Raw genomic sequence first — 24,051 nt, forward strand, 5'->3', positions numbered from 1 at the left:
AGACATTAGGACATACTGTTCGGGAAACCTAGAAGGGGGGGCTTCAGGCAATGCTCACGGTTTGTTTTCTAAACAAGTAGGTAATTAAGCAAACAAATCGCAGGGAACGACTACCCCCAAAAATAATGACATCAAAAGTGTATGTATGAGAAGTTTTAGGTGTCGACGTTTCAATCCCGGAGAACAATACAGGATCATCCTCAGGACATTAAATATGCATGCCTGTGAAGGGGTGCTGAGAGAAGTGGTAGCCAATGCTACATGGGTGGATCGCCACTGGTGGGTGACCAGGAGCGTTTGATCAGTAGGGCAGTTGTGTGCAGTTGCAAAGACGGTAAAAGCTGTAAGTGATTGGGAGGCAGGGACCTTTGCAAGTGATGGAGGGTGGGTTAGCCTCTACGGCGCGATATGTCCGGAACCGGTTTCCTATGGATTCCAGATTTGTATGGGCGAGAGATAATCGTCCCAAACGGGGGAGCCACAGATGTGTGCTCGTGGCGGCGGGATCGCCTTGGGCAGGGATGACAGTGTATTACTGCGGGTGTCTGCTTCCTTGGTGGAGGAGTTTCAAAGTTAAAAAAACGAACACAAAAAAAACACGGTGCACTGTCATTAGGAAACTGTGTGAACCCACTCGCACACTTCCTAAATAAAAGAAATGCTTTGCATTTTTAAGAAGAAACGTTAGGTGTAGGCGCATGGTCTATTCTTCTGCGGGCCTTAAAGCAGAGATTATGCAAAAATCGGAAGAAAATAAAACACTGTTAAAGTCACTGCTGTTGCGAAGAAGGAGCCAAGCACACCCGAGATGACAGAGCTCGCACCCTGATCAGCAGGCCACCGCGCACTGCTTGACCGGACAGGATGCCCAGAACCTTCGCTTCTGGGAACCACCTGCACTTCGAACTGAACGCATAGTCTGGACCCAGAGAAACTCTGAAGACCACCCGAACTACTTAGCTTGAAACCACCCTGCAACCTGATCACCCAATGCCGCAAACGAGCAAGGAAGGAAACCAAATCCTCCAGTGTTTGACTAATTAAGAAACGAAGGAGCCACCAGCTCTCGGTGATTGGGCGCGCCCGGCCTCCTCGGCCGCGCACTGCAGGGCTATGAATAGACGCTGCACCGGCTCCAGGCAGCATAGCGGAGTCAGAGTGAATTAGTCAGAAGCAGCGACGATGCCTGGCGCTGGCAGGGCGGCGAGGGGGATGCCTCACTGCACAGGTCCCAGGCTGGAATTCAGGAAGCGCAGCAGGTGGCCACATGCCTGCCACAAACAGCCCACCACACAGCCACAATAACATTCTGCGCACAATGCACCTATAGAGAAGTGTGTGACTCTTGGGGCCAGTGTTTTCGTGGGTTAGGGGAGACTAGAGTGCAAGGGATTCTCAGAGCAAGCACTTACAGACAACTAGAGGACAGCGCCGGTACAGAGCACCCATCCACACAAGCCATTACCATGGAGCTGAAGGCAGGCTCCCTGTGTGTGGCAACCCTCGCTTTAGCAATATGGCGGGAAGCACATGAAACGTTTTTTGCCACCTCAGAAGGAAGGTGTTCTGCTGCCACAGACTCAAGGTGTGCTTGGGCCACTCTCACACACCATTGCCGGCCACTTTGCTTTACAGGGGATGTCGGAAGGACGTTGCTCTGCGCGCTTTGTGAAAAAGGTACCGCATTGCTTTCTAGCGAAGTATTGATGGCAAAGTATGCGATTGCTAACATAGCATTGGTGATACGGCACTGGCACGACAGCGTGGTTTGCAAGGTTTTGCCAGTGACATGAGTGTAGGGGCTGATTATGCCAGCGTCCCTACCTTGAAATATCCTGGCCCCCAGTGTGCTCCACCACCTGGGACATCTGAAGCCATTCAAAACAGACACTGCCCTCAGCCTAGGAACAGCGATTCTGCTCCCTTTTACATTTCATGTTTTACTTACTCTTTTATTCCCTATGAGTATTAGCTTTTTCCGCCATGATCTTTTTCTGTTTTTCATGCAAAAGATTACTCATTGATAGTGCGTAGTGTGAAAAGAGTTGTTCCTATGTAACTGTGTGTGCTCAGGATGTTGGGTGGGCCAGGACTGAGCGCTGTGGTGTTCAGGGCGAATGCAGTGCAAATTTATCCCAGTGCCCGTCAGTGGTCATAAAGGGTTTCAAGAATACATGCCCATCCCCATACCTTACCCCCTCTGCAGAGCACACAGAGCAATGGTCAGTTGTGCCAAATTGTAATTGTGATTATATGCAAAAATGTGTGAAGGAGGTTCACATCTGTTAAAATATTGACAGGGCAAAAGTTAAAGAAAATGCAGTGCCTAGATGTGAGTGGATGCTTTATGTGTGGGGGATTGGTGAAGCGAAGCACTTCCGAGGAAGTATGTGCAAGAGCGAACTGAAACAGGGTGCTGAAGAGGAAAGCAGCGAGGTGTGCAATATGCAGATTGAGTGCTTCAGAAAGATATGAGGAGAAAAGGAGTGTAAATGTCGAATAAAGAGGCTGCAGAAGAGAGTGATGTGAAGAGGAGAAAGGCAGGGATTGAAACACTTCAAACACCGTGCTCTTTCACACAGACCATAGCACTATTCAATTCAATTTGCATAAATGTTTAGTTATGAAACTCACGTACACATCTTCATGACTGTCCCTTGTGGGTTCGCTCTGCCAAATTTATCTGTGATCCCTTGTGTTCCTCCACTAGAAATCCACTTTAGAGACGACCCCACAGATTTGCTGGTAGGGCCTGACTGCTGGGGTCATTGTTAGCAGGGCGCTGATAGCAAGAATTCGCTGGTGGGTCATTGCTGGCAGCCCAGGTTTACTTCATATTTTGTTTTTTTAGCTCAGTCTTTCGTGAATACTAAACATCTGAAAAGGTGTGTGACCGTTTACAATGTTCTATTGCAGAATTTAGATTGGCCAGCATTATCATTTTTTATTTCCAGTGCATGGTTAAAACAGTGTATTACTGAGCTGTAGTTTTTTCTTAACGTTTTGAATTAAGTCATTACTCAGATTCTGTGACACACTTGGCCAAGTTTGAAGGAAGCAGCTCAAGATATTTATTCTTTATTATGGTAAATGTGTTGTAGGATAGCTGTCAGACTTGTCCGATCAATTTCTTACCGGCTTTTAGTACCATCTGTGGTCTGTTGTAGCTCAGGAATGGCACATTGATGAGATGTTTATCCTGTTGGGTATGGTCTTGTACTATGCGTTTGCAAGTTCCACCTCAGTCCGAATGTTTTTATCGCAAAGCAGTATATGTTGTAGACGATATAGTCAGTGTTTTCTGTTATGTAAGAAGAATTAATATTCTTTTGTGTGCTAAATTTTTTAAAAATGGCATACATTTTGTATGAATCTAATTGTGTTAAATCTGTAGACGCCAGAGTAGTCATTTTGCTACCATTCTTTTTTTAATTTGACTCATTATCTCCTTACATTATCCCGTCAGCTATATTTTAAAGATGTAATACTGGATTACAAAATGGAGTAACTTAAAAAGTGTTATTTATGGATTGTAAAAATATGTGCAAATGTGCAGTCTACTTGCAAACACCCTTGTTTATTCGCTGCAGTGTGTTGAATAGTGTTGAAAGACCCTTGCAGATGTCATCCTTTTATGAGTGGCAATTTGTTTTCCAATTTAATGACGACAACTTGGGCCAACAGTAACATTATCTTGTCAACTGTATCGCCCTAACATGTCCACATTTTATAAGCTATCTGCAACCTTTTTGCTTCAGGAAACTAATCAGCATCTCATTTGCATTTGTTAATTAGGGCTAATGTGCACTAATTGATTGTAGATTTCCATTAAGCCTAGTTAGTTAGTGTTGCCAGTATACCTCGTTCATCTGAGTTATGGCGATTGCATATTTTGCAGAGACTGTGTCTGATAATGAGTCTTTGATCATTACTGTTAATTAGCACACCAGTGGTATGCTTTCACGATCTTACAGGAACTTCAGCCGACTGTAAATTTCAAACCTAAATATGTAACGAGGAGGAAACTGATCGAGGCTTTTTCCTTTTAACATCTTGCATATTTAGTTTACGTGATGCGTACGAGATAAACGAGCGCGTAGAAATAGACCGTTTCCGAACGTGGGTCAGGAGTGGAGGGAATCAAATCCAGATATTTGGAAACAGATGATTAACTGGATGACACCTCAAACAACATAGGCTTTTTGGAAAACTCATTAATCAATTTCCCACGGATTTGGAAGAGTGCTTTACCACACTTTTATCCCGTTTTTCTGTCCTTTTAGCGTTTCTAAAATTGAATTAGTAAGTCCTGTATATTCATTAAAAATAGGGTGTTAAGTATATGCCGCATATATCTGTTGATGTACAGTTGTGTCATTGCACTTTTTCATCCTCGCCTGCTTTATTTACTTTTTACTGTGCACTGTGCTGTCTGCAATATGTTTCCAAATGTATGTTGCATATGTCAAATGAAAGCATAAAACATTATACTTCAAATGATACCTAGGAAGTCTTCATCTCAAGTATCGTGTGTACCCCAGGCTCCCATCTGGGTTTATGGGGTTGGCCCTATGTTTTGTATTTTCGTCCTGGGGGAGGGGCGGGGGGTAGATTTAAAGTGAAATATGGTTGTTCATAGTTCCTTCACATAAAGTGGTACATTTCTCACATATTTGGCTTTAATAGATGAACAACTGAAACTCAACCACAGCTTCTTGCTTGCACATATACGTACACTGCTATGAAAGCAAAATTGGTAAAGTCTGCACTATATAAATCAGTAATATATAAGATCAAAATCATTACATTGGAATCCCTTAACTCTCATAGATACTAACTATATAAACCCGGTAGTTTGCTGGTAAACCAGACGACAAATATTAATTTGACAATTAATTCCATATATATTTTTTTGCAGTAAAACATGTTTGTCCTGGTACCCGGAAAAAAACTAGGGGAGTTAGAGGGTAAATAGCTTGGCTCGCCCTCCAGTCATTAAAGTCAGAAAAAAGGTTTCTGTTTCCAGATACCTGAGAGCCTAGCTAGAGGAAAGGACAGCCACTGCTCAATGTGGTTGGCTGTTGGAAGTAGTGTCTAATGTGTAACAAAGGAAAAATTGTTCCTTTTTTAGGTGTCCCCTCACTCACCGGGGTTGCCCCACGGTGACATGCTTCATCATTGGGGCCATCCCAGTCCTCTACGGGCTGGGGCGTGCTGCGACTTGCGGAGTTACGTAGGAGCACTTAAATGGACTATGTATGGTGCATGTGTATTTGTGGGGAGTGGACTATGTGATGAAATTAAAAGTTACCTGCCCAGTAGGTTACTAATAAACTTTATTCTGGCCTCTAGGTGGTAGTATTAAAAACGGGGTAGGGAGATAGGCTATCCTAAACTTAATGTGTCCAGATGTTCCTATCAACTCCTAAGTCGACATGTTTCGTGCATACCCCAAGCACTTCTTCGGGACTACACAGGGACCAGCCCTGTGTTCGCCACTCCTTACTCTATCAATGAGAGATTTGTAAAAAGACCGGACCGGAGGGAGAAACAGTAGGTGCCTGAAAACAGGAGGTAACCGGAGCACAAAGTTGCGAGGATACCGATACCCCTCCGACTCCATGGGGCCCAGTTAGGTCTCAAAAGAAAGAACCACGTGTTTTTGGGAAACAAAATACGTAGGTATAAATGCATGCACTTAATAGAGTTTGCTGCAGTTTAAAAATCTTTTTACAAATCTCTCATTGATAGAGTAAGGAGTGGCGAACACAGGGCTGGTCCCTGTGTAGTCCCGAAGAAGTGCTTGGGGTATGCACGAAACATGTCGACTTAGGAGTTGATAGGAACATCTGGACACATTAAGTTTAGGATAGCCTATCTCCCTACCCCGTTTTTAATACTACCACCTAGAGGCCAGAATAAAGTTTATTAGTAACCTACTGGGCAGGTAACTTTTAATTTCATCACATAGTCCACTCCCCACAAATACACATGCACCACACATAGTCCATTTAAGTGCTCCTACGTAACTCCGCAAGTCGCAGCACGCCCCAGCCCGTAGAGGACTGGGATGGCCCCAATGATGAAGCATGTCACCGTGGGGCAACCCCGGTGAGTGAGGGGACACCTAAAAAAGGAACAGTTTTTCCTTTGTTACACATTAGACACTACTTCCAACAGCCAACCACATTGAGCAGTGGCTGTCCTTTCCTCTAGCTAGGCTCTCAGGTATCTGGAAACAGAAACCTTTTTTCTGTCCTGGTACCCCACATGTTAAATTAGGCAAATATTGGGTCTGAGCAAATAAAGGCTCAGAATGTGTTTATGTGAAAGTGGAGATTCTAACTATATCCTGTTAAAGTAGTGATTGCATAGGAGCCCTTTGGAGCTAATACAATTCCCCAGGAACAGGAAAAGAACTGCAGTAAGTAACAAGAAGTGTATTTTCCTATTAAAAATTAAGATGTGTGCCACCAAATGTAAGTCCTGCTGTTTCAGTTACTGCAATTCATTGGTGTTGAGACGTGACCGAACAAATTCTGATTGATCTTTGACAAGTTCAAGATGTGAAACTACTGTTTTCATGTGATGCGAACACCCTTCCTACATCTTGGGCTTCCCATAGGACGTATACCAGGAAACATATGCTACTGTTTTATCTGAAAGGGTGTAACCTTCTAAATAAAACATGTTTCAAATGCTTTTGCTTTGCAGGCCTCTCACATGAGCAGAACATGGCTAAAATGAGACTTCTTACGTTTATGGGAATGGCCGTTGAAAGTAAAGAAGTTTCCTTTGATACCATTCAACAGGAACTTCAGATTGGGGCTGATGATGTCGAAGCATTTGTAATTGATGGTAAGTTAGAGTAGTTTACTATGTTGTCACTGATTTGTTGTGTTCTTTCTGCACTGTGTAAAAGGTTTGATCAATCATCCCCATGCTTTCAAACAACGTGGCTGCTCATTTAAATACCCAGTCACGGCCGGCATGGCTCACTGATGGTCCCGCGGGGAGGTCACGCGGTTTGGGGGGGAGAGAGGGGGGGGGGGGGGTTATTTAATAATAATTTAAAAAAAATTAAACTTGCCTTTCTGCCAGCCGGGTCCGCGTCTTCTGTGCTCCTGTTCTTCTGCCTTCGGCAGGAACAGGAAGCAGGAGCAGGCAGCCAGGCTCCCTCCCCTAAGACAATCACAACGCTGCAAGCAGCGTTGTGATGGATTGCGAGGCCGCCCAGCCAGGGGCTTATGGGGAGGCTAATTTTCTCCATGGTAGGCTGCATTGCACCCTGCGCGGAGAAGGGCTGAGTGCGCATGAATTATTTGGGTGGCCCCAGGGGGCCGAACAAGCAGTCTTTGCGCACTCAGGAGTGGGCAAGCACACCACACCACACCTGCCCTGCTCGAAGAGCAGTCATGCCCACCCACCCGCTCGCAACCAAACATAGAATGGTAATAACTGAAAATTATTACCATTTTATGTTTCTGCTTCTCACACTGCGAGAAAGCAGTGGGGCAACACTCCTCCATCCCAGTGGAGGAGCCACCCATGTAAATAACTAGTATTGTGAAGTTAAGTGTTGCAAATCAAGATAAAATTACCCTTTACCTTCACTTTAGTGTTTTACGGTAGGAATGTTCTTTGTCAATAATACTTTGTTCTGACATTGTTGACCCAGATAGAAGCTTTAGCTCAATCTTGGAAACACGTACAGTAGCAGTTGTTTCTCATATTTCACAACAGCTTGAATTCTAGAAAGTCCATCGACTGCCACTTTTTCATAATGCGCTCCTCTGCTCAGTGCCAGTTTCTGCATGTTGCAAGCACCCGGGGCTACAAAATAGACTGCAGCGTCTATAGTAATATTGCCCTTCGATTTAGAGCATGAATTATTTGCGCTTTCTGCTAGTTTCAAATTCACATTTCTGTTTTTTAGTTTGGGTTAGTGGTTTGTTAGTGAGTGTTATTATTAGCATCAATAGTTTATCGAATGGTAAAGAATCTGATAAACAAAAGTGTAGGATTGATTCATTTGAGTGCACCCACACAGGTACAAACTACTGCTTCAGTATGCCTAAGAAATGTAGATCGCTCTGAGGCGTAGGCAGCAGATAAGTCATGAGATTCTGAACCTGAGAATATGATGCTCATCTTTTGAGAGGTTCAAAATATATAAGCCAAGCTTAACTACTTACCCGTTGAGCATAAAAGTTCCAGGGGTGTAGTTTTTATGTGCTTGATGTATCAATTTCCATGTGAGTTTTGGAGATGGATCGGAACATGGTAGCCAGTGCAACCTTTGCATGTCTGTGCTGGTCAAGTTTCAAGTTAGCAATACTTTATTTAGACAATTATGTCAAACTAAGTATAATAATTGTAATGAATGTATACAGTACATTAATAGAAACACTTCGGAGTAAGGGAAACAGTTCCTTATAAAGCTGGGTTGGATTAGCGAAGTGCTATGTGTGTTTACTCGTACTCACGGCTACATAAAGTAAGCAATCCAGTGGCTGATAAGGCTTTTTAATCGCCTCTGTTTTTAGCACTTATGTTTAGGCCAAATGTACTAAAATCAGCCATGTCTTCATGCTGGGGGCGAAGGAATGCCTAGTTATTGTTACGGTAATGTTATAGAAGACTGGTTAACTTACTTATACCTTGTGCTCTACGGAGGCCGCTTAAGGCGGAGGAGCAGGGGAAAGGGTAGTAGGCCAATAGAACTTACAGCCCTGATAGTCTGGTCGAACTCACCTAGCAACCAACTCGTGCTGACTTCCCAGTGGTGGGGAAGAGTGATGACTTGTGCACCCAACCTTAGTGGTTTTTCGTGGTGGCGATATATTCCATGTTTAATCTCATATGGGTCTAATGAGATAGGGGTATGTGGTGTTAAGGTCGAAAGTGCTTACAGACTAAGTGTAATGAAGCCACCACAGGGGTAACTTAATCCTATTTTTACGCCTTGAGCTCTTTCCCCTTTTAACCTGTTGGTAGGTTGCGCTTGAGAATCAGCACGGGTGGGGGAAATAAGACAAGTCATGAAGTTTAGCCCTAGACAAACAGTTTGAGATTCATATGGCCAAACTTGGCATGGCTTCAGGACGAAGATTCTGGAGAGTAATGCCATCAAGTTGCATGTGGAATAGCCTTTAGAGCGCCCAGCATATTTCTCTTGAGAGGTACATGTTGGGAGAGCACCACAGACACCACTTGTCCTGGTGAAGTGTTCCTACACTGATGCTGCATGAACAGACTGTGGTTTATGGTACGACAGTGTAAATAAGGTCCCAGTCATCAACTTAATCTCTGCATCTTCTTTGCCTGTAATGACCATCAATTTGCATTCTTTCTGAAGGGGCGAGGGGGGTGTTGGTTCCAGGAGCAGGAAGGTGTAGCAGTTAAACTTGTCAGAGTCGAAGACTTTAACTAGCCATGATGGTGTTGTCTTAGGCCTGCCACTGGGGAGAGTTCCAACAGAGTAGTTTATCTTGCCATTGGTCTGTGAGTATTTTACCTCTTTGTTCATGTGGAAGAATATTGCTTTGTTCTGTAGCTGTAGGGTTTCAGAATACATTCTGGACCCATCCTTAAATCCCAGTTCTTGGTGTCCAAAGGCTTTGGGATGACATGCTCAGAGGCTTTATTTACATCACCTGGGCATGCAAGGGAACCTGGCGTTCTGTGGTCAGGACTGATAATACTGGAGGGATTGTAGAGGTCACCAATGCATAAATGGCCTCATTCTATAGCAAGGGTACTGGTATCGATATGAATATCTCGCCCGTCACCATGACCTCATGATAGCATCTGGTTCATCGCAAATCATTTTCTTCTCCAGGAATGGGATCCACCATCAATATTCTGCTACCCCAGGTGACACATTGTGCAATGAGGCATCCTAAATGGCAGACCAACAGTCCCTTCAGCCTTCTTCTAGAGTTCAGTGAATCTCCGAAGGAATCGTTGGCTACTTGGAATAAGTTGGCTACTTCAGCCCGATCCACATGGGCCACCCAGGAGTGCAGAGTCTCCAGTTCAGCTGATCCTGTTCCAAAGGTTCAGATGAAACTGAGCTATTTGTCTTATAATCTACCATCCCAGAGAACGGAGCAACTAAATGCAAAATTTGCAGATTGTGTTCTGAGAAGGGGTGCCACCAGTAGCTGTATAGACTTCTTAGAGCACAATGGCTGTGCTGGTGTGCAGTCCTCCTCCTATTTTAAGCAGTAATCATATACTCTGTAATACGACATGCTCTAAGTGTTGTGTTGAACTCTCAACTGGATTGTTGTCGTTGAGGGTCTACAAAACCTTGGTCAACAGCTAGAGCTTCACTTTTTCATGCGCATGTTGAGATCTAAAAGAAACTCTGGGTATGTCCGGACAATGTTGAGGGGAAGGGTTTTGGGTTGACTTGTGGGTATCGTGGCCGCACCCAGTGCTGCTGCTTCCCCTGCCTTGTAAGTGTCTTGGAAACACTTTCTTCCCAAACTCTGCTGGCAGAGTTAGAGCGTAGTTCTTCTGCTGTTTCAGAGGAGTAATTGAGAGAGGGGCATCAGATGTTATTGGAATAAGTTGAGACTTTGACTCATTGTCCACTTCTATTGAGGCAGGGAAACGTGTCCATTTAGTTCAGTGAACTTCCAGAAAAATGCGCAGGGAGAGATTGGCTCAACCCCACAGTTTAATAGACGCTTAGGACCTCCATGCCCAGAGGAAGTGTTAAGCTAAACTTGTGGATGCAGTGGAGTTAACAGAACAATTGGTCTGCATCCCAAAGAAATCTCTTTTCCTGGGCACTTTATGCAGTTACCCATTACCATGATAATTGGGTCTGAGTGAAACAAGTACTCAAGTAACAAGTGTAAGGACCTCATACTGATGGTAACACACACAGCATAGGCATGCTGAGGATGCATACACCCCAAGCAGGAGAGGTATTGGTGATGTAAACCATCCTCACTTATGCTGATGACACACAACTGATACTGTCCCTGTCGGACAAAACACCCAACACCAGACAATGAAACCGCATGCATGATAGAAGTAGTTACCTGGATGAAATCCAGTTGCCCTTCTTCGGAAAGAACACATGGCCATTGGACTCCACCTGGAGGCCCACAGACCTTGGACCCACCCCCATGTGTTGTTTCCAAGCAAGAAACCTCAGAATCATCATGCACAACAAACGGGACATAACCCCACTAATCAACGCAGTAGTCTCTGCCTGTTTCAACTCAGTAATGATTCTGATGAAAATCTACAATTGGCTACCAGTCAACACTAGGAAAATGATCACCCAAGCCCTCATCTCCAGCAGACTGGACTATGAAACACCTGTACGCAGGGATTACCAACCAGCTCACAAGAAGACTGCAGATCGTCCAAAACGCAGCAGCAAGACTAGTCCTCAACCTCCCATGCTGATCCCATATCACACCACACATTATGGAACTCCACTGGGACACATATTTAAATCTCCTCACCCATACCTACAAAATTCTCCACAACACTGGCCCTGCCTACCTGAACACCTCTGCTCTGAAGGTCTCTCACTAACACACACCCCACGCTTACACAAAAGCAGAGCAGGGGGCTGCACCTTCTCTTACTTGAACGGTAAACCCTGTAACAACCTCCCACCACACATCAGAAGCTTCTTCCTCGCTTCTTGACTTTAGCAAGAAGCTGAAGACCTGACCTTACAAGTAAACCACCAGGGTTGGTCTCGCTCTCCTTATACAGACCGACTGGATACCATTGTTGATGATTAGTGTGCTATAAATTCACTGAGAAGATAACAGACTAACAGTAACACAATGTGCATGACTTGATGTTGAACTATTACATCATAAGCAACCGGATCTAAAAGAATAAAGAGACATGGAAAAGATAACAAAAAAGATCTCAAAAGACCCATAAATAGGAACTTTGCTCGATTTATGGAATTTTCTAAGCATGGGAGAAGCAGGTTCATCAGGAATAGAAGATAATGGCGAGACCAAGCCCACACAAAGGTAAAGGGGCAAGGAGGTTAAAGCTGTGTATTAAAACTGCTTTAGAAGCAAAACTCCAGTACCACCGCTTAGGTAGCAGATTATGAATGAGTTACGATGCATTAGAGCATGAGACTTTTTTCTTTGTGTGTGTGTGTGTGTTTGTGTTTGTGTGTGTGTGTGTGTGTGTGTGTGTGTGTGTGTGTATGTATGTATGTATGTATATATATATATATATATATATATATATATATATATATATATATATATATATATATATATATATGCGGTATGTGTCGTCCTCAGCTTGGTTAAGCTCAGCTACTTGCAGCCAAAGGATGATGCAAGACCCAATTCTTAGGTGTTTTTAAGTATTTATTTCGAACCCAAACACCAGTTTGCCACGACGCGTTTCGGCCAAAGCCTTGATCACATGACCAATATATATATATTAGCAGCCCGTCCCAACGTTGTCTGGGTATGAATTGCTGCCGGCCAGTAGTATATTGTTTTGTAGGATTTCGTTTTGATAGCATTTCTTATCTGTGACAGGCCTGTGAAACGCTCCGATTCACAGTGCACTGAAGAGTGCGCGTTCAGTAGTGTGTGAACTCTAGTTTCCTACTTTATTTTTCCTTGCAATATTATATAGCGCAAACTCAACAACATGGCATGAGCACAATTTACATTACAGAAGAACACATTCATTTGTGGTAGGCACGGGGAGACAAAGCGATGTGCCTGGAATCACAGGATGTTGAGCTGATGCCAAGATTCAAACGTAGCTCCCCAGCTCTAAAGTTCGCAATTCTAGAACTTGTGGCGGGAGGTGTCTAAAAGTGTATGTCGGTGCTGGCCATCGATAAGAGAGACCTGTGCATTTTTCAAATGGGTGGTGAAAAAATATGAGTATGTTGCTGGAGATGTGGGCCGCCGTGCCACCAATGTACTTACCGGGGAGGGTAAACACCCATTATTCCGCAACTTTCTTTCCGCATACCATCACTCCGCATACTTTCATTATGAAAGTACCATGACTTTGCAATAATAATCCACATTTGTAAAGCGCGAGCAATCACCCGTATGGGTCTCTAGGCGATAGGGGGCGTCAAGAAGATTAAGCAAGCTATTGCTCAGAGTCACATGGTGCTGGGCTCATCTGCCGCCTGCGCTTGGGATTGAACCGTGATCCCCAGAGTCCTGCGTCAGTCGCCGCGGCGCCACAACTCTCCCTATCTCACAATGCCATTATAACGCATGGCATTACATTTTATATGCTTTTACCACGCATACATTTACAACGAAATTCGTTGTAAGTGCATGAATGGTAAAAGCATGTTTTTTTAAATGTTTGGATAAGGTCAGAATGGATATAGGGGTATATGTTTTGCAGCGTGAATCTTTCTGGATTCACTATGCTGTGCATATTCCGCGGTCTTGTGGTTGGGTCCGGATTCGTAGTCTTTTCTTTTCTTTCTTTGTTTTTTTTTTTTTTTTTTTGTAGCCCTTGTGGGCGTCGGCGTCACACCTCCTCGGGTGCATTTCCGGTGACGTCGGCGTGCTTCCTGCGGAAGCTCTCACTCTTGGGCGCCATCATCAGATTCTTTTTTCCGCGGTCGGGTCTGGATCGTTCCCGTTGGGCTCCAGACATTTTTGGAGAAAGTACTGAAAAAGCGAAAAGTTCGAGAAGATATTGGAAGAAGAAGACTAAGGAAGACTTCTCAGACCATTGGCGAAGAGAGAAGAAGGAGAGAACGTCGAAGTCTTCGACGATCGTCGACGTCCACGCGGTCAGGGAGGCCTGAAACTCTCGAGGATGGACAACACGCCGTTCAAGTTCTGCCCGAATTGCAGACACAAGTACGCGCAGAAATATCAGCATCCGGTGTGCAACCTTTGCCTACCGGTGGACCACAGAAGCGAAGACTACAACGCCTGCTCCGTCTTCGCTGCGAAGACCCTTCGTGTGAGGAAGAGCCAGAGTGTAGCACACGCCACCCTCGAAGGAAAAGCCCCGACACCATCGCTGTACGACCTGGGGATGTCCTCGGAGGAAGAGGACAACGCTGCTGCCGAAGACGACAGCTACACGGTCGTAGAGACCGATTTCAAGAAGACACCTGATAAGGTAGGAGACTCGACGTCCCACAAGAACACAAGAGACCCTGAGTCTCGAAAGAACGAGGGCCAGACCCCGAAGGCGCCGACGCAGCGACATCTGCAGTCCGCGACCACACACAGGCCCAGCGGATCCTCGGAGAAGGAGTCCCTGGCGCCGAGAGCTGTTGAACAGCAGAAGGCGTCGAAGATAGTCTCCGAAAGGGACCGATCGACGTCGAGGGAGAAAGACCCGAAAGCCTCGACGACGTCCAAGGACCCGAAACCAAGTTCGACGTCCAAACCATCGACGCCGAGAATCTCGCCGCCGAGCCAGGCGACGAAGAGAGGGGCCGAGCGTTCCGAGGCCGAGAACGCGGCCGAAAGGGAAAAGAAAAGACGGCGATTGGAGGCCGAGATGGCAAGCATCTTGCAGCGGAGAGAAGATTTCGACGCCGAGATGAGTGCCTTTACAATTCCACACAAGACCAAGCATGGTGTGCTAGATCTGGTCGAAGAGGAAGAAGAACTCGTCGACGGACATGGGCCGGGCGCCGAGATGGTCGACGACCAGGGAGATGAAGAGAATCCCTACGAGGATTACGGCTATGACGAGGAGGAGGGCAGTAGGTTGGACGCCGAGTCGGCCACCTCTGACCCACGCGAGGAGGATTACCTAGATATCGACACCGAGAGCCCGGAGGAGGCGGTCGACACATACCCCTCGAGGCCCTCGCCGCCGGACGACATCGGGGCATACAATTCGGCGATACAATCTGCCGCAGCTGCATTCAAGCTAAAGATCGACGAGGAAAAGCAGAAAGCAGACTTCCTGCTCGAGACTTTGCTCCCAACACAGACAAGGAGCCAGTTCCTCCCAATGCTCGAGAGCGTCTTGGCTCAGGGAAGAGAAGCATTCAAGGAGCCCGCAACATGCAAGGCGGTAACTCCTAGAACGGAGAAAAAATACAAACACTCCACAAAGGACCCGGCCTACATTCGAGGCGAGGTCTCCGCAGACTCCATTATCACGGCCACAGCGAGGAAGAGGGCAAACGTATCCACTACCTCTGGCCCGCCACCGGATAAGGAGAGCAAGAGGATGGATCTGGTGGGCAGAAGGATCGAACGGAATGCCGCGACCCACTGGCGCATGGCTAACTCCAACGCCCTTATAAACAGGCACATGTACCAGATCATGGAGGGCTTGGGGCACTTGGTGAAGGACCTACCCCAGGAGGCCAGGCAGAAGGCCGAGAAGTTGGTCGAAGAAGGGAAAAATGCGGCAAATTCTTGCCTTAAGACGGCCCTGGACGGAGCAGACACCGCCAGCAGGCTGATGATGATGGGTGTCACGGAAAGGAGACACGCCTGGCTCAGGATCTCAGGGTTCAAACCCGAGGTGCAACACAGTATCCTCAACACACCGTTCAACGGCGACACGCTCTTCGGAGCAACAGTAGACGAGAAACTCAGCCAACTCAAAAAAGATAATGAGACGGCAAGATCTATGGGGGCGTTGCAGTTCAGAGGCAACAAAAGAGGCACCCCGTCACGGAGGCCCGGCGGGAGAGGTGGAAACCAGCCAGGTACATCACACCAGGCTTTCCAGCAAACGCACCAGGCAGACTCACAGGGCCAGCAAGGTCAGCAGAAGCAGTCCTGGCAGTACCAACCAAGAGGTCAGTCCTTTCAAGGGAGAAATGGATGTGGCCAGAATAGAAGAGGGGGACAGCAGCCCACCTCGAGGTGATTTCACAGAACTCTGGGTGCCCAGCCACAAAAAAGACCCGGGGGGGGCACCACGTACCAAGGGGCCGGGACAATCTAAACACCTACGACCACATGACACCAGTGGGAGGAAGATTGAAGTTTTACCTCCAGGAATGGAGGGAAATTACATCAGACAAATGGATCCTAAACATTATCCAATTCGGGTACTGCTTGAAGTTGGAGAAAAGGCCACCAAGCAGAAAACCAAGGGGAAAGCCACCAGCAAGAGAACAGCTGGCGAGGCTTCAAGAAGAAGCAACAGAACTTCTACAAAAACAAGCCATAGAAAGGGTTCCCTTCAAGGAAAGGAACAAGGGAATTTACTCAACGTACTTCCTGGTACCAAAGGTAGACGACAAGATGAGACCCATCCTAGACCTGAGGTTCCTGAACAAATTCATAAGAACACAGAAATTCAAAATGACCTCCCTGCAGGAGGTGCTACCGCAATTGCAGGTCGGAGACTTCATGGTCACGATAGACCTCAAGGACGCCTACATGCACATACCAATGAACGAGAAGCACAAGCATATGCTCAGGTTCACAATCGGAGGAGGACACTACCAGTTCACAACGCTAGCCTTCGGACTAAAATCAGCACCGAGGGTATTCACGAAGTGCCTTGCGGCAGTCGCAGCGCACTTAAGAAGACAAGGGATACACGCATACCCTTACCTGGACGACTGGCTGGTGAAAGCAAACTCGTACCAGAAGTGCAAGCAACATGCGCATACAGTGACGAGCACGCTCATAAACCTGGGGTTCTCCGTCCATTGGAAGAAATCATCGATGGAGCCGGAGCAGGTGAAGATCTTCCTGGGGGCAGAGATCAACACCTTACAGGGCAAGGTGTTCCCCAGCGAGAAGAGAACAAGGGCGCTGGTCAAGGAAACTCGCCTCTACTGGAAGGGGCAAGCTCGGACAGTGAGGACTGCGAGCAAGATCATGGGGATGATGGCATCATGCATCCACCTGGTGCCGAATGTGCGCCTCCACATGAGACCCATGCAAGAATGGCTCCAGGAACAATGGTCACAGGCTTCTGGGAGTTGGGAGGATCTTGTGGTGGTGACGCACGCAGTGCAGAAGGAGATGGCATGGTGGACCAGGGAGAACTTAACAAGGGGAAAGCCTCTAACACCCCCAACTCCGACAGTGACCATCACCACAGACGCATCCCTGAAGGGATGGGGCGCTCACATAGAGGAACTCAAAGTGAGGGGTCTTTGGACGCCAACAGATGCGACGAAGCACATCAATTACCTCGAATTAAAGACAATCTTCCTTGCACTGAAAGCCTTCCAGACGAGACTGTACAAGCAGAAGGTGTTGCTGCAGACAGACAACACCACGGCGATGTTCTACATCAACAAGCAGGGTGGAACACAGTCAACAACGCTTTCAGCGCTGGCACAGGAGATATGGAGATGGGCCATCCCTCTCCAGATAGACCTGCTAGCCATACACCTACCAGGGAAGGAGAACATTCAGGCAGACTGGCTGAGCAGGCAGACATCGGCGTCCCTCGAGTGGGAGCTCAATGCTCAGGAGACAATGTGGTTGTTCAACAGGTGGGGAACACCATCAGTGGACCTGTTTGCAACACGAATGCAACTGAATGCGAAATGCCGAAACTTCGCATCCAGACAACGCGAAGAGGGGTCCCTTGGGAATGCCCTATGGATAGATTGGTCCGGGACATTTGCCTACGCTTTTCCCCCGATACCACTGATACACAAAGTACTGAGCAAGTGCAGAGCAAGCTCCATGACCCTGATACTGGTCGCGCCACAGTGGGCGAGGCAGACATGGTACTCTCAGATCATGGAGATGACACAGTGTGCACCCCACAGATTCGGCAGAAGAAAGGACCTGCTCTCCATGCAGAACGGAGAGGTGCTGCACCCAGAGCCAGAGAGCATGAGCCTAGTAGCATGGCTCCTGAGGACATAGAGTTCGCACATTTGAGACTGCCAGAGAGCACCCTCAGGGGCCTTTGATAGGCACGAAGGCCCAGCACTCGGAAGTGCTATGTCGCTAAGTGGAAAAGATTCACGATGTGGTGCAGGCGAGAAAGACTTCACAATAAAATGAAGAAGGACTCCACAGTGCTAAAATACCTGACGCACTTACTGGAGAAAAACCTCAGCTCGTCCTCCTTGAGGGTTCACTTGGCTGCTATAGTGGCCTACACGAGGGGTGAGATGGGCAGAAGCTTCTTCACATCACAAGTTGTCAAGAGGTTCCTGGAAGGAGCGAAAAGGATCGCACCACCCAAGCGTGTGCCGCCACCAGCATGGAACTTGAACGTAGTCCTGACGGAACTCATGAAGGAGCCCTTTGAACCACTTCACAAGGCCTCCTTACAGATGCTGACTATGAAAACAGCTTTACTGGTTGCAATAACATCCTTACGCAGAGTAAGCGAGCTGCAAGCGCTAACGCTACAGGAACCCTACATACAAATACACAATGACAGGGTTGTGATGAGGACCGACCCACACTTCATGCCGAAGGTGGTGTCCAAATTCCACATGAACCAGTCCATACAGATACCGAGTTTTTTCCAAAAACCAACCAGCAGCGCAGAGCGAGCTCTGCACACCCTAGACGCCAGAAGGGCGGTCATGCATTACATCGAGAGGACAAAGGGACACAGGAAAACGAAACAGTTCTTGTGTCGTTCGCCAAGAGTTACATAGGCAAAGCAGTAACCAAGAACACTATTGCGCGATGGATCGCGCAAACAATTCAACTCTGCCATAAGAGGGCAGGACAAGAACTGGCGGAGGGGGCGCGTGCCCACTCCACCAGGAAGAAGGGGGCTACAATAGCCTTCCTGGCCAATACACCCATTCAGGACATATGCCAGGCGGCAACATGGGCTTCGGTGCACACATTCACAAAGCACTACTGGGTCGATGTTCAGATGAACAAAGAAGCACAAGTCGGACAAAAGGTGCTCCAGCATATATTCAGAAACCAGAGCTCATCTTCCACCTAGCCGCCACAGAAATGAGAAACCGCTACAAAATCTATGCACAGCATAGTGAATCCAGAAAGATTCACGCTGCAAAACTAATAGTTTCTTACCTGTCGGTGTAGTTTTGCAGCTTGACGATCTTTCCGGATTCACTAGCGAACCCACCCACCTCCGCCAGAAAGTTGAGGCTGGAGAGGGAAGAGGTGGTTAAAAAAAAAAAAAAAAAGGAGAAGGTAGAGAAGTAAGAGACTTTAAGGACAAAGCGGTAAAATTCTCACCTAAATAGAACATTGCCATTGCTTCGGAAACGAAAGGAACACGGAAAAAAGAATCCGAAGATGGCGCCCAAGAGTGGGAGCTTCCGCAGGAAGCATGCCGACGTCACCGGAAATGCACCCGAGGAGGTGTGACGCCGACGCCCACAAGGGCTACAAAAAAAAAAAACAAAGAAAAGACTACGAATCCGGACCCAACCACAAGACCGCGGAATATGCACAGCATAGTGAATCCAGAAAGATCTTCAAGCTGCAAAACTACACCGACAGGTAAGAAACTATTCGTTTTGGGGTACTGAGGTATATGTTTTGGGGTGTTTGGGTATTTTAAGGGTTCGGATATAGTTTTGGGTTATGTGGTACTGGGTTAGTTTTAGGGTTTAGGGATAGATATGGGTTTTGGGGTACAGGGGTATTTTTAGGGTTCAGGGCTAGGTTTTGGTTTTGAGGTATAGGGGTATTTTAAGGGTTCAGGGGTAGGTTTGGGTTTTGGGGTACAGGGGTATTTTTAGGGTTCAGGGCTAGGTTTGGGTTTTGGGGTACAGGGGTATTAGGGTTCAGGGCTAGGTTTGGGTTTAGGGGTACAGGGTTATTTTTAGGGTTCAGGGGTAGGTTTGGGGGTACAGGGTTATTTTTAGGGTTCAGGGCTAGGTTTGGGTTTTGGGGTACCGTGGTATTTTTAGAGTTCAGGGGTAGGTTTGGGTTTTGAGGTACAGGGGTATTTTAAGGGTTCGGGTTAGGTTTGGGTTTTGGGGTACAGGGGTATTAGGGTTCAGAGGTTGGTTTGGGGGTACAGGGGTATTAGGGTTCAGAGGTTGGTTTGGGTTTTGGGGTACAGTGGTATTTTTAGGGTTCAGGGGTAGGTTTGGGTTTTGAGGTACAGGGGTTTTTATGGGGTTCAGGGCTAGGTTTGGGTTTTGGGGTACAGGGGTATTTTTAGGGTGTAGGGCTAGGTTTGGCTAGGCATGACAAACGCTGGGGGCGTGTGGTACATTCCGCCCTTCATGCCATGTCTCATTGTGTGCTAATCCCACCCTGCTCCCTTTAAATACCCCTGCACCCCATAATCATAACCCACCCTTACTCCTTAAAATACCCCAACACCCTTAAACACTAACCCATCTTAACCCTATAAATATACCCTGTACCCCAAAATCCAAACCTATCTCTACACCCTAAAAATACGCCTGTACCCCAAAACCCAAACCTAGCTCTGAACCCTATAAATACCCCTGTACCTCAAAACCCAAACCTACCCCTGAACCCTAAAAATACCCCTGAACCCCAAAACCCAAACCTAGCCCTGAACCCTAAAAATACCACTGTACCCCAAAACCCAAACCAACTCCTGAACCCTAATACCACTGTACCCAAAAATCCAAACCTAGCCCTGAACCCTTAAAATACCCCTGTATCCCAAACCTAGCCCTGAACCCTAAAAATAACCCTGTACCCCAAACCCAAAACGTACCCCTGAACCCTAAAATACCCCTGTACACCAAAACCGAGCCCTGAACCTAAAAAATACCCCTGTTCCCCAAAACCCAAACCTACCTCTGAACCCTTAAAATACCCCTATACCCCAAAACCCAAACCTAGCCCTGAACCCTAAAAATACCCCTGTACCCCAAAACCCATACCTATCCCTAAACCCTAAAACTACCCCTGTACCCCATAACCCAAAACTATATCTGAACCCTTAAAATACCCAAACACCCCAAAACATATACCTCAGTACCCCAAAACATATACCCCTATATCCATACTTACCTTATCCAAAGATTAAAAAAAAACATGCTTTTACCATTCATGCACTTACAACGAATTTCGTTGTAAATGTATTCGTGGTAAAAGCATATAAAATGTAATGCCATGCGTTATAATGGCATTGTGAGATAGGGAGAGTTGTGGCGCCGCAGCCAGGGCGACTGACGCTGGACTCTAGGGATCACGGTTCGATCCCCAGCGCCGGCGGCAGATGAGCCCAGCACCATGTGACTCTGGGCAATAGCTCGCTTAATCTTCCTGACGGCCCCTAGCGCCTAGAGACCCGTACGAGTGATTGTTCGCGCTTTACAAATGTGGATTATTATTGCGGAGTCATGGTATTTTCGGAATGAAAGTATGCGGAGTGATGGTATGCGGAAAGAAAGTTGCGGAATAATGGGTGTTTACCCTCCCCGGTAAGTACATTGGTGGCACGGTGGCCCACATCTCCAGCAACATACTCCTATTTTTTCACCACCCATTTGAAAAATGCACAGGTCTCTCTCATTGATGGCCAGCACCGACATACACTTTTAGGCACACCTCCCGCCACAAGTTCTAGAATTGCGAACTTTAGAGCTGGGGAGCTACGTTCGAATCTCTGCATCAGCTCAACATCCTGTGATTCCAGGCACATCGCTTTGTCTCCCCGTGCCTACCACAAATTAATGTGTTCTTCTGTAATGTAAATTGTGCACATGCCATGTTATCGAGTTTGCGCTATATAATATTGCAAGGAAAAATAAAGTAGGAAACTCGAGTTCACACACTACTGAACGCGCAATCTTCAGTGCATCAGCAGTGCACTGTGAATCGGAGCGTTTCACAGGCCTGTCACAAATAAGAAATGCTATCAAAACGAAATCCTTCAAAACAATATACTACTGGCCGGCAGCAATTCATACCCAGACAACGTTGGGACGGGCTGTATATATATGTGTGTGTGTGTGTGTGTATATGTGTATATATGTGTATATATATATATGTATATATATATATATATATATCTTTTTTTAAACAGCTGTAGCTTGCTTAATAGGGCAATTTTGAGGTGAATTCAGTTGGCATTTTTGGACCTAGCTTGGGACAATGGCTGCACTAGATGGAAAAACATTAATGGCATAAGGTTCTGCAACAGGAGGTGGTAATTGCAAAATGCTACTTGCTGATGTGCATAAAACCTTAAAGATAAAATGTTGTCAAACAAGACTCTGAGATTCCAGAAAGCAAGACTGTTTGGTGCTGAATGAAGTCCCAAGGCATCTAGCAGATCCATCAGATTGGGCAAAGCTGAAATAAATGATTTCCATCTTCTACCCAGGTATGACAGATTTTCTTTTGGACTGTCAGTCATGTACTGCTTGGAGTATTTGCCTGGTGGGTGAAGATGAATGATTTGCAATAGAGCATGTAGATCTTTTAGCGTTCTGATGAGGTAATGCGTCTGAACCCAGACTGGTGGTTTTATCTTGGTTAGGGTTACGTTTGCTCGATCCCTTGATCCAGTTGTAGAGTTGTTTACAGGCTAAATTCTTGAGAGTTTGAGATAATAAAGTGACTCCATCATGTTTAAGGTGGGAAGGAAGATCAGCCTCCTGGAAAATTTGTTGATCAGAGGGAAGAGAGATCTCTAAATTGACTTGATCAGTCAGATTAATACCTGAATAGTGGCAAGGTGAGGAAGAAAGTCATGCTGATTTTATGGAATCTAAAAACTCATTGTTTCCTTTTGTGGGAAAGGCACACAGTGGGTAGCCAGCACGAGTTCTTCCGTGGTTCACATATCTGTAAAGAAACCGTGTAAGTTTTTGCAGAACTCTTGAGAAGCTGGGATGTTGTGTGAGGTGGTTTGGTTTTGGTGAGACTTATAAACTGAGATGAGGAACGTCATGTAGTTTTACTCATTTTCTATGGTAGTGAGTTAATAAATTACGTTCTGATGGCCCCCCTTGCTCAAGCCACATTGCTGGATGTATCGTTCTTTATTTTTTTATTTTTATATATTGATAATGCACAGATTGACCAGTGTATCACAAAACAAAAAATTAAATGTGTCCACACTCTGTTCCAATTACCCTTGAAAATGCCTAAATATGCACACTGTTTCTTTCAGCTGTAAAAACAAAGATGGTCTACTGTAAAATCGATCAGACGCTGAGAAAAGTAATTATCAGGTAAGGAACTTTATCGTTGCAGCATTCCGTAAAGCAGTATTTAGTGTGTATATGTGTTTTCAATATCTTAAATATAAGCAAGGATGCTTGGGAGTTTTTTCAGGAGTCTGTAGTTAAATAGTTGCTATTTATCATCATTTTATTAAAGCTCACACCGAGTGTGATTAGCTTATTTAATGAAAGCATCCTATTTTCCAGCACATTTCATTTAATAGCTATGGCATTGAATAGAATACTAATTACAAGAGCCTATTTTAAATATTCTGAAGTCTGTGAATGCTAAGGTGCTGCTTGTCCTCCAAAGCCAACCAGTATGTGAAATTAACATTTTGAAAGTATTCTTTAGCAATTTAAATTGGTATTTTTTTCTTGCAGTCACAGCACACACCGAACATTTGGAAAGCAGCAGTGGCAACAACTCTACGACACACTAAACGCCTGGAAACAGAATTTAAACCGAGTCAAAACTAGCCTTTCGAGTATTTCAGATGCTTGAATTATTTTCTTTATTTAGATTAAACAAACGCCAAACAATAATAATGAGTTCTCATCTGTTGGCAGATTTTATTAGCATTCCTCTCCATGGGCCGCTTATTGAGCTGCTCGAAATAAAAGGCTTAAGAAAACAAATAATTCTGCGTGATGTCTGTAGCAAATTCTTTAAATGTTATTTTTGAAGTTCATTTTGCTTCTGTAACTCGACAGATGCAACGCTCAGAATGCATGTTAACGATGCGCTCAGAACATAGCATTGTTTTCTAGTATATCTTTTAGCGAATGCCCTGTCTCTACAGTATGATAAATATCGCATTACATTTTACATTTGCCACCTGTTAATGTTTACCCTGTTTTACCAAAAGCTAGCACTTAGCACAATATATGGAATTGTTCCCTACCTCCTTAAGGATTAAACTCTGGGCTGCATTTCTTTCGATGCTGCCGCATCAATGAAATAACAGTTGAAGTTGCGGGTGATAGCATAT

General features: G+C 45.8%; 1 protein-coding gene across 2 annotated transcripts in view; it reads left to right on the forward strand.

Moving 5' to 3' along the window:
* Nucleotides 1-23,698, forward strand: part of EIF3M (eukaryotic translation initiation factor 3 subunit M) — a 206,788-nt gene extending 183,090 nt beyond the window's left edge. For both annotated transcript variants that reach the window (XM_086955849.1, XM_086955850.1), the window contains 3 exons: nt 6,715-6,858; nt 23,008-23,068; nt 23,444-23,698. In XM_086955849.1, the coding sequence (XP_086811975.1) occupies nt 6,715-6,858; nt 23,008-23,068; nt 23,444-23,564 (326 nt within the window). In that variant the 3' untranslated portion in view covers nt 23,565-23,698. The remainder of the gene's footprint in view (nt 1-6,714; nt 6,859-23,007; nt 23,069-23,443) is intronic.
* Nucleotides 23,699-24,051: the final 353 nt, after the last annotated feature.

The sequence above is a fragment of the Lissotriton vulgaris genome, chromosome 2_1, assembly GCF_964263255.1.
Source record: "Lissotriton vulgaris chromosome 2_1, aLisVul1.2, whole genome shotgun sequence".
Taxonomy (NCBI): domain Eukaryota; kingdom Metazoa; phylum Chordata; class Amphibia; order Caudata; family Salamandridae; genus Lissotriton; species Lissotriton vulgaris.